This window comes from Mustela lutreola, chromosome 7 (genome assembly GCF_030435805.1).
Source record: "Mustela lutreola isolate mMusLut2 chromosome 7, mMusLut2.pri, whole genome shotgun sequence".
In the NCBI taxonomy this organism is placed as follows: domain Eukaryota; kingdom Metazoa; phylum Chordata; class Mammalia; order Carnivora; family Mustelidae; genus Mustela; species Mustela lutreola.
In genome coordinates, this window is record NC_081296.1 from 116376769 (window position 1) to 116395316 (window position 18548).

Sequence of the window (18548 nt, forward strand, 5' to 3'; positions counted from 1 at the left end):
TTTCTGCGTTATCTGAGGGTGTCTTCACCAACCACTTGAGCAAACTGCCTTCCCCAGGCCTCCATTAGAACAGGAAATTGTCTAGCCCTTTGCCACTCGGGCCCAGTCCAGACCCATTGAATCCAAACCAAATTTAAAATTAAACCTGCATTTAATGAGACCCCCAGGTCATGTACACATTAAAATCTGACAGGTACCGATGGACAAGACAACCAAGTTTACCACCAGTTGTTATATCCAAACACCTGAGGAAGAAACCATCGGCTTTGTTTGTCTCTCTGAGGCTACCCTTTGGGTATTCGTTAGGCTAATATTTGAGTTGTTTGTGTTTATTGGATGAATAAAAAGGCTTTCAGAAGCCTGTCATGTGCTGCCCAGCTGCGGTAAAGCAATAAGCCTATTTGGAATTAAAAACAGAAAAAGCAGCATCTGGTTTGAAAGATCTGCTAAATCTGAAATACTTCTGTTCTTCAAGGTTTTTTGCTGTTTATAAGGAAGAGAGAGAAAATGCCTTCCAAAACAAGAAAGATTCATATCACAGGAAGTTATACATTTATAAAATGAAGATAAAACAAATTTCTGGGGCATAAAACTTTGGATGAAGCTTCTGTCTGCGTGGCTTCAGATGTTCCCTAGATGCCAAAATCAGCGTTGACCACAAGCACGTCCTCTAAACGGGGCCTCCACAGATTTATATCCCCACTGTCCGATACACAGGCCAGAGCTGTATTCACTTAGTGTATTTTTACTAAACATCCCTGGAAGCCATACTTGGTTTCCCCCACACACACACACCCCGCCCCCACATACAAGAGCTCTTTAAAAATGCACTCGTGCAGGCACGCACGCAAACACACGCACACGGAAAGTGTATCACCTTATTCAAATCCTATTGTTGCTGAAGAAGTCCTGAAGGCAAATTATACCTCTCTTTAAACAAATGAAGAAAGAGCACCGGGTCACCACTTCCTTTGTACCTCCAAGTGGTCTGCTAGTTACCTGGCTAGCAGATCAACAATTCCATCCCCAAATAAGGACCTGGTGTCACTGGACAGGTACAATCATTCAGGGACCACCTCCTCTGTGAAGGACTGCCTTCCCCTTCCTGCAGCTGGCTTCCCTTCACACTGTTGATAGACCTCTAACCTCAGGACTCAAAATCAGGTGTCTTCTTTCATGCCCTAGAATGTGGAACACATTGGTGTCCCAAGATACCTATAAATTGAAAATACTTATAGGGGTGCCTGGGTGGCTCAGTGGGTTAAAGCCTCTGCCTTCGACTCAGGTCATGGTCCCAGGGTCCTGGGATCAAGCCCCGCATTGGGCTCTCTGCTCCGCAGGGAGCCTGCTTCCTCCTCCCTCTCTCTCTATCTGCCTCTCTGCCTACTTGTGATCTCTCTCTGTCAAATAAAATAAATAAAATCTTTTTAAAAAATTGAAAATACTTATAAACTGGGACAGCTTTTACATCTGGGAGCAGTTTGGCTACCCAAGCAGCCAGCATTCTCGGAAGGGTTTAGTCAAATCCCAAAACCAAGTCTTACCAAAGATTATTTTCATTATTGCAAATATATCCTTGATTTCTTGCTTTTAACCACTGGTCCAAGCTGCCAAAAAGTGCTTTTTACACCATGGACGGCCAGTGCTCTGCATACCCACCACTTCACACAAGAAAGCCTGTTTTCTCTCTTCGTAAAAAGCTAGTAGGGCAAGAAAATTCTCATCAACACTCAATCTCTCTTCAAGAATTCATTTACTCGTAATTTTTAAATGTTTGATTTCTAGTCCCTTTATGGCAACAATAAAAGAAAATCCCAGTCCAAGATATCTGAGAGCTCCTTTTTTGAATAAAAAACATTCCTAGTAAATTAAGCACATGGAAATAATCAAGTGCTAAGAAACACCCTGATCGGAGCCCACTTGCTTGTACTCCTCCCTCGTCCTCAGTGTACAACTCAGAGCTTGCAAGAGTGAACCCATGGCACATTGGTTCCTTTTGGCTACGTCCTGAAGTTGGCTCAGATTTTGGTAATCCTGAAATTTGCATCCCATTTCAGCTGGACTTTATCTCTCATTAACCGGTGTTTATGTTTCAATAGGGAAATGTTTCAGCTTTAGCTTCCCAAGGTGTCTCAAGCAGGAGCTAAATGTCGAACAAAATCTTCCTCTTAAAAACATTTCCAACGATTTTAAAATTCCAATGTCTTAAATCCACTCAGTAAAATTGGCTACCAACCCCTCCAAATATTTTAATCTTGATATGCAGATTTCAAGAGGAAGACAGAAGATGGAGGTTCGGAACAGCCTAGAATCTTAGGGTCCCTCACCAGGATGTAGATGCTTAGAAATCTGCAGGAACAACACAGAGAGGCCAAGAAAGCATGTGATCTGTTCATACATTTCCTGTAGAAAGAACCTGCAAAGTAACAGGATTAAATTTCTATTTTAAACTCATAGTTCTGCATGTATCCGTCCTCGAGATGACAATTAATAATTCATCATAGCCCATTTTGTGTATGTATAGTTTAAATTTATTTTAAGTGAATAAATGCTCTTTTAAATAATTTTAAATTGTATATTATTTGTGACTCAGGGATATCTATATTTCTTGCTGGTAATTGTATCTTCAGCATCACCAAAAGAATATTACCATTCTCATTTTGGTAATATTGATATCCTATGTTAAAGCAATGTATTCTCTTTGAGGGAATGTTGTTTGTTTGTTTGTTTGTTTGGGAGTGGTTGTATTTGGGGTTTGAATGATTTTCCTGAAGCCCTATTGGCCCACAATCAAGGTCAAAGTATATATGATCCTATATATTGGGAAGTATTCAGTATGCTAATAAAATTGTACAGTCAGAGGAACTTAGAGTCAATTATAAAGCAAAAGAGCTTAGGAAATATTTACTTCACTCCTGATAATGAGGACCTTGATCAGAGACTAGAGTAATCCTTCTAAATTCCTTAACATTGGAGACAAGTCTCTGCCTTACACTACCAATTACAGTGCTTTGCACCTGCTCCTTCTTTTCTCATCCTGTCCCTGTTTCTTTTTCTTGTTGTTAGACACCACCTCTTCAGATACCCCAGGATCACAACAATCAGCCACTAAGCCTTCTGGATCTCCCTATACACAATTCCAACCAATCTCATTCATTAAAACAAAGGGAACTCATTGTAAAACAAATCCCAAAAGATTCATCTAGCAAAGAATGACCAAAATTCTTCCACTCCAAGTAAACTTTCACTGGTAGAAATTTTCAATAGAAAATAAAATTTGCAGAATTTGTTAAATAATGGTTTCAAAGCTACTTCTTAATAATTTACTTTAATGTTTTGAAAAAAACTAAAAAAGATAAGGTGCCCCTTATTTTATAGAAAACATCTCCTGGGTGAAGAAGATAAGCAGTTCTCTGGGAAACTTTATGAAATAAACATTTTAATCAATGCGGCATTATTTTCAGAGATACACCTCATTTAAGATCCCAGAAATGCTTTCTATTATACTTAAAACCTAAATAACTTGAAGAGTGAATTGGGTCCCTGCAGCAAAATTTGGTTCTCTCCTGGTGGCTCTTTCTTTCCCTATCAATGAAAGAAGGAAAGCATGAATTACCACATCAGTCAATGGAGCTAATAAACCTAGAAGTAGAATGAGCGTGTGAATTTATACATTTCATTCAAAAACGCTCCCATAGAAAAAAAATTTCAGGAAATTCCCTTCTCCTTACCTTTTTTTAGTTGCAAAATAGACACATTTCCAGGAGCAAGGAGTTGCTGAGAGTTTATCTAGAGCTCACCTCAAGGTGGACAATCATTCCCCTCCACTCAGTGCTCACACTGCCTGGGCCATCAATCAACTGAAAACACACAACCTTCATTTCTACAGCAGGTGTCTTTGAATTACCCTTTGATGTTTCGCTCCTTTTCTCCTTCAATCTCTCCTGCTGTAAGCTTTGATCGGAGCTACAGCAAAGCATTATCCTCCTAAAGGTTATACAGGAAAGTAGAAAAAATTGCAATCTCCATAGAACAACCCCGGTTGGCACCAAACCACCTCCAGAAGAGACTGCAAACATGCTGAGCCGGGTGAGGACAGACTAACTCAAGGACTTCAAAGACTTACCCAAGCAGTAATGACTAGGATGGAGCCCTCCGAAAAGGCATCACGCCCCAGTGGAAAGAGGTTGGTGCTAGGTCGGAAAAACCTGGCATGTGCTGCCTTTCAGCTGTTGGATCTCAGGCAAGTTACTTGACTTCTCTGAGCATCACTTTCATCATCTATATAATGGTAATGGTAAAATAGCAATTACAAATGCCTAGAAGCATGGCTGACACCAGAATTAAGAAGAATGAACAGAAAGGATCCTGTTTAGAGTAAAAACATCCATCAGTGGTAGCAATATTCATATCTGTATTCCCCAGACACAGTGCCTTGCACAAAATTAAGGTTAATAAATAATTGTGGAAGGAAGGAATGGAGGGAGAGAAGTGGAGAGAGGGAACGGGAAGAAAGAACTTTGAAAAAGATTCAAGGCTAGCATGGAGAGAGGTATTTCACTTTTCAATTAATAACTTTCTCAAATATATATATATATGTACATATATGTATTCATTTCTTTAATACCATGGACCAGGGACACCGTCTTCTGACGACTGCTGTGGTTTCGCTGCCTGTTAGAGCAATTACGTTCACCTTCCCTCCTACCGCCAGCTATATAGGTCATCACCTGGGCTCCGCTATCCCAGATCCTCTCATCTCTGCTGACACCAGGAAGCCCAGTTCCATGGGGTTTCTCCTGCCATCAACCCCAGTCGACAAAGGACCACCACTATGGAGCCTTTCTGGGAGCAGGTGCCCCTCGCTAATGCATTCCTTAACACTTCCGTGAAGGGAGTGTCTGCTGAACCTCCAGGTGAACAGTCAACTGATGAGTTCTTGGGTCTTATATAATAAATCCATTCCAGCAGGCCCACCTCCCTGAGCCTTTTATCCTCAAATATTCTTCCAGGACAGTTCTGGCATCTTCTCTCCATTAATATAAGCCACTATAAGCCATTTTCCCCAAGCTTTAAAGAGCCATCCCAATAGCTCAGTGGAACAAAATCCAAGTGTAAGAATGTTAAGTCCTGATTCATGGGAGAAGGTGCCCATTTAAAAAAAAAAAAACTCTTATCCAGTCTTAAATTCTGCCACTCTCCCCCTCATCAATTGAGATGGGAACCCAACACCCTCAAGATCCACTCTCATGTGCATTCTAACTCATCCCTGTTTACGTTCTTCGAGTCCTCAGGCAGCTTCTGTGGAAGATCTTGTTCTACCATCACTCAGAAAGTCCTTCCCTGGTTGGGTTATCCTTAGACTTGAACTTAATTATCCATAAGAGGTTGTGGGAAGTGTGTGAAGAGGTCAAGTATTAACACAGGCAACATCCTTCTTGGCTGGGGCCTCGGCCTGGCCTCGGTAAGGAGAAGTGGGTCCCTTCTGCTAGGGAAACTCAACTCATCCACTCATTGTCCCCTTTCCAGCCCTCTGTGTCCCACTCCTTCCCTAGAAGCACCTTGACTTAAGGGTAGGAGACTATTGGGCTAGTGCATGCAGCCTTCTCAGTAATGCAGAGGCTCTCCCACTTGGGTCTGAGGCCTGGTGTTGGGCACAGTGTGCCCTCCAGCTCCAGAAACAGAGGATGTCTTCAGTTGTGGCATTGTCGTCATGCCCTGAATGCTTTGACTGTATTTAACAACCAACTAATCCCACAGTCCTGACAATTTCCACTGTTCCTGCATCTCTCAGATGTTATAGATACTGATTAGCCAGCACATACATTTCATCATGTAGTCCAACTCAGGGAACTCTTAGTCATTGTGATGCTATGGATGCCTTATGACCCCACCACAGCCCCCACCCTGACAGCTAACATCACTGTCTGTGACATTTCAGCTAAGCATCCCAGAAGATAGCTATGCTGGATTTTATCCATTCACACCCTCCCCCTCCCTCCCACAGATCCACTCTCCACTCTTACTCAACCTGCTTCTCAGGAGGCCAACACTTATGGACTGAATCAATGGGCTCCCAGCTCCCTTGCTCTCTGCCTTCCCATTTAATTCTGCTGAAAATCAGAATGTGGAACAGAGTGATTTGGGGGTACTTTCTCTCCCCACCGGGCTTCAGTTTGGGACTGGCTGGGTCATCCTAAAAAAGATCACAGCTCCCAGGTGGCATTCCTCTTCCACTCTCTCTGGGGTCTGATAATCACTTACTCTTCTTCTCCTTCAGCCTAGGGATGTTCACCTCTTCTAAACAAGTATTTGGAGCATTTTATCACCCCTCGTTGGTTTCCTTAACTCTGTCCACACATTTATAAATAGCATCTTCCTTGAGCTGTCCTCAATATCCTGCTGCAGTGTACCCCTTGTTTCCCAGAGGGCCCCTTACAGATGCTGTAGTCACCTTCTCTCACATTGTGACAAATCCTTACTGCTTCTGCTTTTCTTCCCTAAGTTTCTCTAAAAAGCAGCCCTTTCTATCAGAAAATTCTGAGGGAAGTTCTGAGGGACGGACTGAAAACACTTGAGAAGGGCCACGCTGCATTGTCCCGAACCACCACCCACCCACTGGCCGGCAGAGATGGCAGGTGCTCAACTACGTGTTATGTGAGAGTGACCTTCTTGCCTCCCATCAGATCTGCACTAAAGACTAGGCTAGATTTTGCTCATGTCCTTTGTCCCCAGATGTCCACCTCCATACCCTAGTCCTTGACCATCAGTCCCAACATTCACCTTCCTATTTTCATGAGGACTTATCCATTCCTCCTTCCATGAGCACTCCTGGCTCCCAGCTGGGATATACCAGGGGTCTGAGTCCCAACGGAGCCACCTCTGGGATCATGAAATCCAGTCCCTTCCTAAACGTGACATTCTAAATGAATGTGTAAGTAAAAGTAGCTTTGGGGTTCATTTTGAGTGTGCTTGCTGTTGTTCTTCCAAGTATATTAAAAAGACTAAAAAGACTTTTTTGAAAGTTTTCATGAATTCAAAAGACAGAGGACTTGCTTTATTGGCATTAATACAGATTTTCTTGGCATATCATGAAAAAGGAACAAGGTTCATTTCAACCCCAAAATGCCGAAATTAAAGACACTTGCATAATACCAGAGTCAAAAAAAAAAAAAAAAAATCACAGAGAATCAGCTGCTGTAAGATTTTAGAGAGTGCAAGAGCTCGACCATCACAGACTTCCCCTGAGCCAGCAGCGCAGCTTTACCCGACAAACGTGCAAAATTTCTGAGTTTAAAAAAGTCACAAATTAAAATATGCTAAATGAGAAAGAATATTTGTGATTAATCATTTTGGGCCTAGCTTCGGGAGAGCATCACATGAGTCTAAAATCAGAGTTTAGCTGCAACATCTTTAGACCTAAATGATGGCTTTAATTACATATTTTTTTCTGAGGCTGTTTTTTTGTTTGTTTGTTTGTTTGTTTGTTTGTTTTTAATCACAAAAGGGCCTCTTTATTCAGGAGGTCTTTGAGAATTATGCATGGGCCAAGAATCATCCAGAACTGGAGGTTTCTCAATTTCAGCTACTGTTGCCTCCTTTTTTAATCTGAACAATCTCTGTTTCTCGTATAGGTAAGCACTCAGTTAAAACAAGAAGGGAGTTTTTTCTCGAAGGAAGCTTGCAGCTGGATTTTCTTTGGGGGTGTGAGGACAAAGCATTGGTTTTATTAATTTCTGACCCTTAAATCATAAATCTAGTCAGAGACCAATTGTTAAATAAAACATGAAAATGTAAAGACTTTCTAGAGCCATTTCCTAATTACTCCTACTGTATTTAAACCATTGGCATATTATAAATCCAAATTGGAGGAGGATTGTGATATACACAGATTATGTTCTGAAATTCAAGGTAAAGACAAAATAATTTGCAAGTGTGTGAGCCAGAGAAATTATTGTGGTGAAAACACAGATACTGTTTTGCATTTTTAGCATCAATAGGCTGCCTCTGGGCCTTATGCCTGAGATGGGCCTAAGGAGGTCAGGTACCCCTCCTCCATAGGGGCAGACAAAACTAGACAGTGCTCGAATGCAGGGGGAAGGCTGCTCGTGCTGCCCATGCAGGTGGGTCTGGGAAGCTCAAGGCCACCAGCTGTGTTCTGCTGGCCACATCAGCTTCAGATGGTCTCACACTCTGTGGTGGCCGTGGAGCAGGCCCCACAGTCACAGCGGACAGCCACGGGGTAGGTATAGAAGGGGTCCACTCCAGGCGCGCAGTTGGGCAGCTTGACCGTCACTTGTCTGGTCTCGTTGTAGGTACAGACTCGATGATGGGCTTCAATGTAGGGGGGTTCCAGAATGGGCTTCTGTCCCCACAAGTAGAAAACAGAAAACCCATTAGAACAAACCATCCTGTTTCTTGTTCCCGGTACCATGTATCACTATCAGAAATTAACTCACTAGTCATTTATTTACTTGTCAATCTCTTTCGTCCCAGTAGAAGGCAAATTCCTGAAAGCAGCAACCTGCTTTCCATATCCTGAGCTCCCAAAAGAGCCATGGCACACGGCAAGTGCTCAATAAATATTGAGCAAATGGATATTCCTGATCATTGCAGAAGTCTTCTAACTGGTCTCTCTTCCACCATCATCCCCTACAGTCTCTTTATGACACAGCAGCCCCAGTCAATTCTTTTTAAAATTAGGTCAGATCCTGCTCAAAGCCCCAGACATTTCCCATCTCACTCAGAGTAAAAGTCAAAGACGTACGCCTTCGAGACCCTCTGCTATGTCTCCATCCTCCCTGTCTTGCTGGCTTTCTCACTCTGCTCCGGCCACAGGAGTCCCTGATCGTTCCTCAGACCCACCCACGAACAGTCTCACTCCAGAGTCTTTGCCCTGTTAATCCCAGTGCCCAGAACATTCTTCTCCCTTATGACGGACTCTTATGCCATTTTGGCTCAAGCGTCACCTTCTCACAGAAACCTTTCCTGACCATCTTTAAAATTGCAACATCCCACCTCCACACCCTGCCATGTCCCCACCCTCTTCCGGCTTTATTCTTTCTTCTGTAGCACTTGTCAGGACCGGGTGACACTTTACCTATTGTATTTATTTGTGTTGGGTTTCCCCCACCATTAGAACAGAGATTTATGCCCATTTTATTGACTGCTGTGCTTCTACTACCTAGAGTAGTCCCTGTCACCGAGGAGCTTCTCAATCGCTATTTGTTGAATCAATGACAGAAGACAGAGCAAGGAAGCTTCCAGAATGCCCTGTGGGCTGTTCTGATCATCAAAGGATTCACTTCCTGACCTCCCCTTTTATACATCTTGAACTCCAAGATAATTTTATAAAGAGCCTAGAGATCAGGAAATGAGCACAAAATAGTAGTTTAAATCTCAAGCCCTAGAGTGGAAACTCCATCTTCCAGGAATTCACCAAAATGACCAACATGAATAAGAGGCACCCACACTATGTTCTTTAGACCTTTGAGAAAACGGAAGTTGTTCCCTTGGTCACATACTAGAATCCACTAGAAAGGTGATCTTGTGGACATCCAGGGAATGGGCACTGTTCAAAAAGGAGTGTCCTCCCAAATGTTACCATGGCAAATCTGGAAAAGTCTATAGTGTTACCCAGCTTGCTCTTGCCATCGTTATGAACGAACAGGTTAAGGTCAAGATTCTTGCCAAGAGAATGAATGTACATACTGAGCAGGCTAAGCCCTCAAAAAGCCTAGATAGCTTCCTGAAGCACATGAAAAAGAAGGAAGCCAAAGAGAAAGGTACTTGGGTTCAACTGACGCACTAGCCGGCTCCACCCGGAAAAGCATACCTCATGAGAAGCAACAGAAAAGAACCTGATCTGGTGCAACCTCTTCCCTAGGAATTCATGGCATGATAAGTGCACAAAAAATAAAAGACCGCAAGACTGTGTTAAAAAAATAAAAAAAAATTTTGAATCCTGTAATCAGACCCTTAATCTTAGGCCCCTGTTGTGCCACTTGCCGAAGATTTTGGAAAGTCCACTTAACCTCTCAAAGCCTCGGATTCCACAACTGTAAAACAAAATCTTCCCCTCACAGCCTCTTTATGAGGATAAGGTAAGATGAGAGTTGGGATGTGCAAGACCCAGCACCAAGTTAAGTGTTCAGTAAATGTCATCTCTTGTTCCTACCAGAGCTGTACTAAGAGTAAGGAAGTAATAATAAAAGTAGCAACTTACAAGCTTTCAAAAAACAGTGTCTTCACTCGTATTGGGTACGTAAAATACAGGTAATGAGGCCCAGAACAAAGTTCTTCCATGAACATCATGAAAAAGATTGGCTTTGCTTTTTCTAAGGACTATACGGAAGACCTCAACTTAATATCACAGCTTCCTCCACTTTTCAGAACCTCTTCAGTTTGCTTCGTATCCTCTTACCCTCAGTAATCTGGAATCTCAAGCAGAGTTGCCACATAAAATCTAAGACACTCAGTAATATTTGAATGTCAAAATAAACAACAAATTTTTTTAGTGTAAAAATACGCCCCCAAATATTTAATGGGGCAGACTTATACCAAAAACAAAACAACAAAAAAGCACAAAACAAAACAAAAAAACAAACACAATTGTTTATCTCTCATTCACATTAAACTGGCATCATGATCTGGTTTGGTTTGGGTTTTTTTTTTTTTATAAATCTGACAACCCTAAACCCAGGCCATGAGCAAAGGCTATTTTCAGCAATGTTCCCCCTTTGAAGTAAATCCAGCCACTTTGTTGTCACGGACATCCTCATTTTAGACATGCTTTCCAGTTCCCAAAAATAAGTGCTTTATATCTCAGAAACTTTCAGATTACTGGGGAATAAATTTCATTCTTTTATTTATTTTCTGTAAGTGACCTCCCTGTACATACAGTAGAGTAAAGGCATAAATAAAAGCTGGCTAACATGAAGGAGAATCTTATTCCCTAATGGTCTTAATGCTTCCATTTCTCCAGGGAGAGCACAGTCCCTGACCTCCTGTGGGTGACCAGGATCCAATTAAAGACATTCATCAATTTTTAAAGAGAAGAGGAAAATGAACTGAATTGAAGGAAACACAGTTTGAAATCTGGGCCCAGAAAGAGCTCCAAAGAGCTAAGAAATGAACTTTGAGTCAGGGTAGACACAGCCAGGCCAAGCCCTGAATATGAGAAGATACCAAAGCTCCCCAAGTCAGTTTGATGTCAAGTCACGGCCATGGTATCCTTAGCAGTTGAAATTCCATTTGTCTGTTAGGTCTTATACCCCTAGATGATGCAAAAAATACAGCAAATTGGGTGGAATAGCTTTATTTCATTGGGAGATTCCATCACCATCCCCAATCCACTCATGCGGTCATACTTTTATCTAAGTGATAGCAGGTTGCTCTCTGAGTCCCTGACAAGACGGCTATTTTTTCTCATGCCAGTGTCCTCTCGTAGTGCTCATGGACTTCTAAGTTGGCATCAATTAGGTTAAAAGATGTATGACTCCAGATAGAGGTCAATCCCATATAATTCAACAAATATATATTGAGTGTCTTGTTCCTACGTGACACTTCAACAAGGGCTATCAAAAGCACAAGAATGAAACTTCTCTCCTAAAAAATTTACAATCTCGTGTTGTGTGATGGGAAAAAGTAACACAAAAGGTAAACCAGAGTCAGGGCTGACCAGGGAGTCAGAAAATCTCTAGGGAAGGAGTTGGCCCTGGACACAAGCATCATAGGATATATTTAATAACAGATGAAAATGAGAAGGGATATGAGAAAAAGACCAAATGTGAGATTTCACAAGGGGTGTTTAATAAAACTTTTCAAAATCATTCTGACAAGACTGAAGCTCAGGACATGGGTAGACATTGGGAAAATAGGCAAACTTCATATTGCTGAGAATCTTGGATGCTGGCTTTGGAAATTCCAATAGTGGGTGCTCATTAGAAGTCTTTGAACCAGGGTGACAAACCTGCACTAGAGCTTCATTAATGACCAACTCGGACCTCAGTTCAGAGTCAACAGTCACTCCATGGCATGACGGGACACTCTATGATAAATGGGCCCCTTTTCTTCTCATTTTGCAAACATCTCCTCACCTCAGCCCAATGGAGTTCTAACTTTGTCTAAGATTTTTAACCTCATTTAAATGTAATGCCTCTTAAAAGGCTGGATGGATATCATTGACTACAAAGGGACTTTGTGGACAGACATGTCTGTGACAATCCCTGAGGTCCCCACAAATTGCAGTGGGGAGCTGGGATAGGGCCACACTGTGCATGAGCCACTGAGGGAAGAACTGAGAACCTGCCTTCGCCTTGCTCGACAGCCTAAGGCCTATCTCTTGTTAACTGGCTGGCTAGATCACAGGTAGAAGAATATAGAGAACGTTTGGTGACACGCTTGAACCAGTGATTTATTCCCAACTTTCTACTGACTATCCATATAACTTGGCAGTCACTCACTCCTTGAATTCCTCCATGTCATCTGGAAAATGTGTAGAATAATAGCATATCTTAACTTTCCAGAGATGATTCCCAAATACGCAGACACTATGTAAATATGAATATTAATTATATCAATGCTTTGTTAGAGGGGCAAGGTCATGCTTCTTTCAGATTTTATTTTTGGAGAATGCCAAATAATTGTCATTAAAAAAATTCCGCAGGAATGCCCCCACTCTATCTCATTTTATTTAAAAAGTGAACACAGGAATCAGCCCAGGTGGCTGGCCTGAAGGCTTTGCCTTCAGTCTTGAGACTCACCTCCCAGGTTTCACAGCGGCCCCAGCAGGCATCCGTAGTGATCCGAAGGCCCCTGCAGCCTGGCTTTTTGGCCAGGAAAGTGAACTCCCTCACGGCACAGCCCACAAAGGTGAGCAGGTTCCCACTGGAGGTGCTGAGGACACAGCTGCAGCCAGCGAGGAGGAAGAGGGCCATGGGGCCAAGGAAAAGGTATGCCAGCTTCATGGTGTTCTTCCAGAGACGGAAAGGAAAGAGAGTTTACTAAGAGAGCCAGCTTCCCAGGGCACCTGGGTGGCTCAGTCAGTTAAGAGACAGACTCTTGGTTTCAGCTCATGTCATGACATCGGGATCATGAAATCGGGCCCCAGCATCAGGCTCCACACTCAGCACAGAGCCTGCTTGAGACTCTCCCTCTGCCCCTTCCACCTGTGCTCGCTCTCACTCTCTCCTTGAAATAAATAAATCAATCTTTTAAAAAAAAAACTAAAAAGAGAGCCAGCTTCCTTCTAGGGGATAACCAATGATATTATGGTCACTGTCAAAGGCATTTTGCTCTTAGCCTTTCAGAAGAAATGAGCCAAGAAAGTGCAAATGCCCACAGACACCAACATAATGGCCCAGATATTCCTCTGACTCCAGCATGGTTTCCACGGACCTACTGTGCTCACTAGACATCTAACCCCTCCCCTAGGGCATTCTCAGGACTTTCCTTATTGTTCCCCAACTGCTGGACTTGACCCACATGTTAGAGAGCTTTATTCCAATGATGTCTTCAAAATAAATGCAAAATATGAGTCACACCAAAAGTGATGCATATCTGAACATACTCCACAAACACACACAAATTATTTTTGTTCATATCTAGGGTATTTGGTGCCATGTTCCCTACCTGCTCAAAATTATATTTTCAGTGTCATGGATGGGGAATGGAAGGGATGGCAATTTAAAAAAAACCTCCATGCCCAGATGTACTATTACCAACCCAGGGCACAGAAAACAGGGATGTGCATAAGATACTGTGACTCCCGGCACCTGAATTGGTAGCATTCATAAAAAATGTATCCTATTAGCTACAAATTGCCTCTGCTCTATGCTTCCACTGTAATAGGCACCTGGTTGTGATTCAATTTAAATCCACACATTGGAAAGCATTAGAAGGGTTTAAAACCTAATCCTAATCTACTGTCAAGTCTATCCTCCCTGGGTCATGGTGATTTTCTGTGCTTTTCCAGGAACCAGAGTCATTCCCTACAGGCTTGGCCCGCAGGACAGAACACTCCTGGATGTTAAAGGGAGAGTGGACACCACGTGGATGGAATGTCCTCCATTCACTATCACCTCAAATAATTCATTACTGCTACAGAATTATTTATTTTCAAATCGGATATCTCGGTCTCATCTACTTCTCCTGATCTACCTCTGATCTGTCACCTTAGCAGGACTCTTTGGAGTTCCCTTCTGGTGGACTGAAGCTACAAATATGGAGAAGCACTTACCTGATCTCGCTGGAGCTAACTCCTTTTAGAGCTCACACTTGCACCCAAGAGGTCAGAAAATCACAATGAGTGCCAGAAGTTTGCTCTGGTAAATGTCTCTACCCTCTGGTACCAGGCTGCTTGACTGCTCAAATATATAGGAAGGGTCTTGTCAATCAAAACAAAAGAGAGGCAGATCCTTACAGGAACCACTAAACACATCAAAGCCTTGGGATATAAAGCCAGTCTCTCTTTTCCAAAACTGATTAACTTAAAGGGTGTTGTTTTGTTGCTTAACATCACCTACTGAAACAGAAAGTTACCTTGGTGGGTGACATAATCCTAGGGAAACAGTCAAAAGTAGTTCACCTGGGAACAAATGCACTGGAGCAAGATGGATTAATTTTCCTTCATGGTAACCACAACTTTCCTTCGAAATAGGAGTCAGTCACTAGCCACTCACAACAAACCCTTTCCCTTAGCTCACAACACATTTCAATACATTGAAAATAACAAAACGGTAATTCTTCCTGGAAAGAACACAGGATCACAAGCTGAAAGGATGGAACTCACAGTAAGAAGAAACCTTTGAAAGTCTTAAAATTAGTTAAGGATTAGCTAATATTAATAACACTTTAAAATGAGTTTATAGGAAAACACACACACACACACACCCCAAAATGTCCAAAGAGATTCTCTTGTGGCACAGGAATTAAAGAGGACTTTTTATTTCTTCTATATGGTTTTCAGCATTTTTCACATTTTCTACACTGTGCAGACTTTTAGAATGGAAAATCAATTGATATTGACAGTTTAGAATTAAAATAAACCAATAAGTATATATTTGGGCTGCATGTAATGATATTCAATGTTGTTCCAACAGAAATGTTTCATTAGACTCTGGTTCTGGAAAATCTGAACTAAGAATGCAATAGTATTCTTTATGAGCATGGGACACAGTTTATATTCCAATCTGCAACAGTAGCATACAAATGGATTAAGGACCTCATTGGTCATGGTATTATTCTGGGTGCTCTAAAAAATAAATGAACCAGACACCGTCCCTGCCCTTAGGAGTTTATATATCACAGCAAATAATGACATAGCCAGAGACATTTAAGATGCACATTACACAAGTAAATACTACATAAAGAAATTAAAAACCTTTCTGTTTCTTGCAAAGGAAAAGTGTTCTTTAAATATATGCTACTCATTCAGGGCTTGATTTTTTTTTCAAAACGTGTTAACAACCCTCAGTGAATCCATCACTAGACCATCAACATACCCATCTCTAGAATCAGATTATGATACGTGTCTTATCGAAAATTGAACAGGGCTTGGAATAAAGGACTTTCTCCAGCCCTTGAGCCTGTGGGTCGCATCACCAGAACTGGGGTCCTGTGGGACAGACTGCTTACCTGGTGTGTTCTTCTTCACTTGCTTAAAGTTCTCCGGTTGGTGGTGAGCTGCCATCCTGAATTGTATTTCTGAAGAGAACTCTTCAGCCCTTTTGTATCAGACCTGAAACATATATACTTGCCTCTGTAATGTCATGAGATAAAGACAACAAAGAGAAGCCAAGGGTACTTTTCTTCTACAACCTCCAATTCCCTTGTAATGCAGAACTAAGCAGCACACCTGCCCCACCCCCATCATCATTAACCTTTAAGAATGACAGTTTCTAGTCACCAAGCACCTCCTATGGATTCTGCTGTGTTTTCACATACGTTATCTCTCAATCTTATAACACTTCTGTAAATCAATTTTTTTTCCTCCTTTTTCCATTGGGTGAAATAGAGGCTCAGTTATTTTGCAACCTGCCCCCCTCCAAAGCCTTCGACAGCACTAGGCATGGTAAAGAATGTGGTTTCATCTCTACTACCAAGTGTTGAAGGTGCTTCCTGGGACACTGCGTTAAGGAGACCTTGGAATGGTCACAGTGCAGAGGCCATGGCTCATCAACTTCATCGTGGGTGTAGAAAAGGGGAATGATGTATAGATGCCACTTTTTTGCCATCCTTATACTATGCCTTGCCACTTGGCTCTCCACAGGCCAAGCAAGAGGTTGCATGTGGTGTCAAAGTCTACCTACAGAATATCTTGGCACCAGGTGTGTGCATCTGTCACCTTCCCTCCCATCCCCATGGACGTTCCCACCATTGAAGTCACCCTCTTGAGGTATTAAATGAAGATGTGGGTGATGTCTCTCCAAGTGCAGGCCCTGGAGAATCTTCTTTCATCCTGTTCTATTTTCATCTTCTTATGGATTCATTGTTCCCATGGTGGATGAGTCACAAGAAAGAGCTTCAGTAGGAATGTGGAAGGAGAGGGCAGAAGGAGCCTGGAGGAGCCTGGGGGAGCATGACAACAGAGGAGGAGAAGGGTCGGTGCCTTGAAGAGGAGACTGAACAACCAAGGCCTAGTCCAGGGAGGAAGGCCCAGACGCGGAGGGCCCAGGAGTGGGCAATGTGTGCAGGCAACAAAGACATCACAAGAGCCTGGCTATTTGCTCCGCTGGCTCAGCCACGGCGACTGTCGGTGGCACAGCTTCCTCTGTGACAGACACGGGCAGGTCACTTTTCTCAGCCTCAATGTTGCCATCTGTAACATGATGCGGTTGGACCTTACAATTCCTAAGGCCCCTCTTGCACCAGAATTTAAAGTTTGGCAAACTCTCTTATGAACAAAACCAGCTGAGGGGAAGTCAGATGGAGAATCCAAAGATTCATACTACAATAAGTCTTCCAGATGAGGGTTCAATTCTTGACTTTGACACGTGCCAACTTGTGATCTTGGAGAAGACTCATAACCCCCTGAGTCTTAAATTTCCACAAAACTAAAAATGCCTCCTGCACAGGGTTCCTGTGAGGATTCTACAAAATAATATCTAAAGAGACGCCTGGGTGTCTCAGTTGGTTAAACATCTGCCTTCAGCTCAAGTCATGATCCCAGGGTCCTGGGATTGAGCCCAGTATTGGGCTCACCACTCAGTGGGGAGCTTGCTTCTCCCTCTCCCTCTACCCCTACCTACCCTCTACCTGCTTGTGTCACTCTCTTGCATGCTCTCTCTCTCAAATAAATATATAAAATCCTTTTTTAAAAAAATAACATATATAAATTGTTCATCTCAGTGCTTGATACCTGATAAACAGGCAACAAATGTTTCTCTTTCTTTCCCATCATCATTGTGTACCTCCAAGAAATAAAAAGCTGCTAATAAGAAATTACATCACATCATTGATTTTTAGGCATATCCTGATTTCAAAGGTATTAAATGTGGGGGGAAATGTGAGCCTGAGAACAGAGAAGGCAGTCTTTGAGGGCTGTGAGACCCCACCAGCATCCTGAAACCAGGAGACATGGGGTGGCAACAAGCTTGCTTCCCCAGCCAGCCTGTGGTGTTTTGATTGGATGCTAAAATTAACAACACATTTTCCAATATGGAAAAAAGTCTGGAGCATAAGATTTAGTCTTGAAGGTCCAACTCTCACACTTTGGGGGTACACGCTTTATCATAGTTCCCATATTCGATATAGGAATAAATCTTCATGAATATCCCAAGCAATTTCAGTGCTGGCCAACAAGAGAGTCAAATTAACTGAGCCAACCAATGCATACTAAATAACCCACTTTGTCCCATGGGTACTAAGTGAGGACCCACAGGAGCAAAGCTGTTTGTTCTGTAACTTACAATGATCTCTTAAGAATTGAGAAGAGATGTGCATGCTTTGATAATGTGTTTCCAAATTGTCTTTTCAGAATAAACAATGCTCTATCCAAGGGTCAACTTAACCAACATTAGGCTTCCTGTGGATTTAAAAAAAAAAAAAAAAAAAGCCATGAAGGAAGCTATGTGTTTCAAGGAATTAATAGAATTAGTGATTTTCTGCAAACAGATGTAAGGAAGGCCAGCCTTAGACTTTACAAGCTGTATGTTGCTTTTAATACCCCTTATTTGCGGTGGGGCGGGGGGTGGAAATCTGGGTTTACAAATGAAGACAAATGGTGAAGTCCTTGGAAGAAATTAATTTTATTGAAAGGACATTTCTTCCTTTCAAAGCACTGGGTATTTGTGGGACAGCTCCTCATTTTATTGACTTAAAGAGATAATATTTGCCCTAGATGATGGTGTGGTTGCTATGGTAACTTTTTTTTTTTTTAACGAGACTAAAAATAATGAAGCCTGTGTCTGATGTACTAGGACAAGTCAAGCCTTTCTCCACAACTGTCTAAAAGAAGTATCTGTCAGTTGTCACAGATTTATTTCAGATTAAGGGGCACATGGTTTAGGCACTGAAGTGGAATGTTTTTATTTCCGCCTGACTCTTCC

The 18548-nt window shown here is 42.3% G+C and overlaps 1 protein-coding gene across 2 annotated transcripts; it reads right to left on the reverse strand.

Moving 5' to 3' along the window:
• Positions 1-7024: 7024 nt before the first annotated feature.
• GPHB5 (glycoprotein hormone subunit beta 5) lies at positions 7025-13083 on the reverse strand. 2 transcript variants are annotated; one of them, XR_009355153.1, is made up of 2 exons: positions 9101-9182; positions 7025-8365 (listed from the first exon to the last, which is right to left on the reverse strand). XR_009355153.1 is itself a non-coding variant. In XM_059179692.1 (2 exons), exons 1-2 carry the CDS (start codon positions 12966-12968, stop codon positions 8177-8179), a joined length of 393 nt encoding a protein of 130 aa, XP_059035675.1. In that variant the 5' UTR covers positions 12969-13083; the 3' UTR covers positions 7025-8176. The 2 variants fall into 2 exon arrangements, 1 of the variants encoding a protein (XP_059035675.1); XM_059179692.1 differs by lacking the exon at positions 9101-9182 and adding an exon at positions 12765-13083.
• Between the last annotated feature and the right edge of the window lie 5465 nt (positions 13084-18548).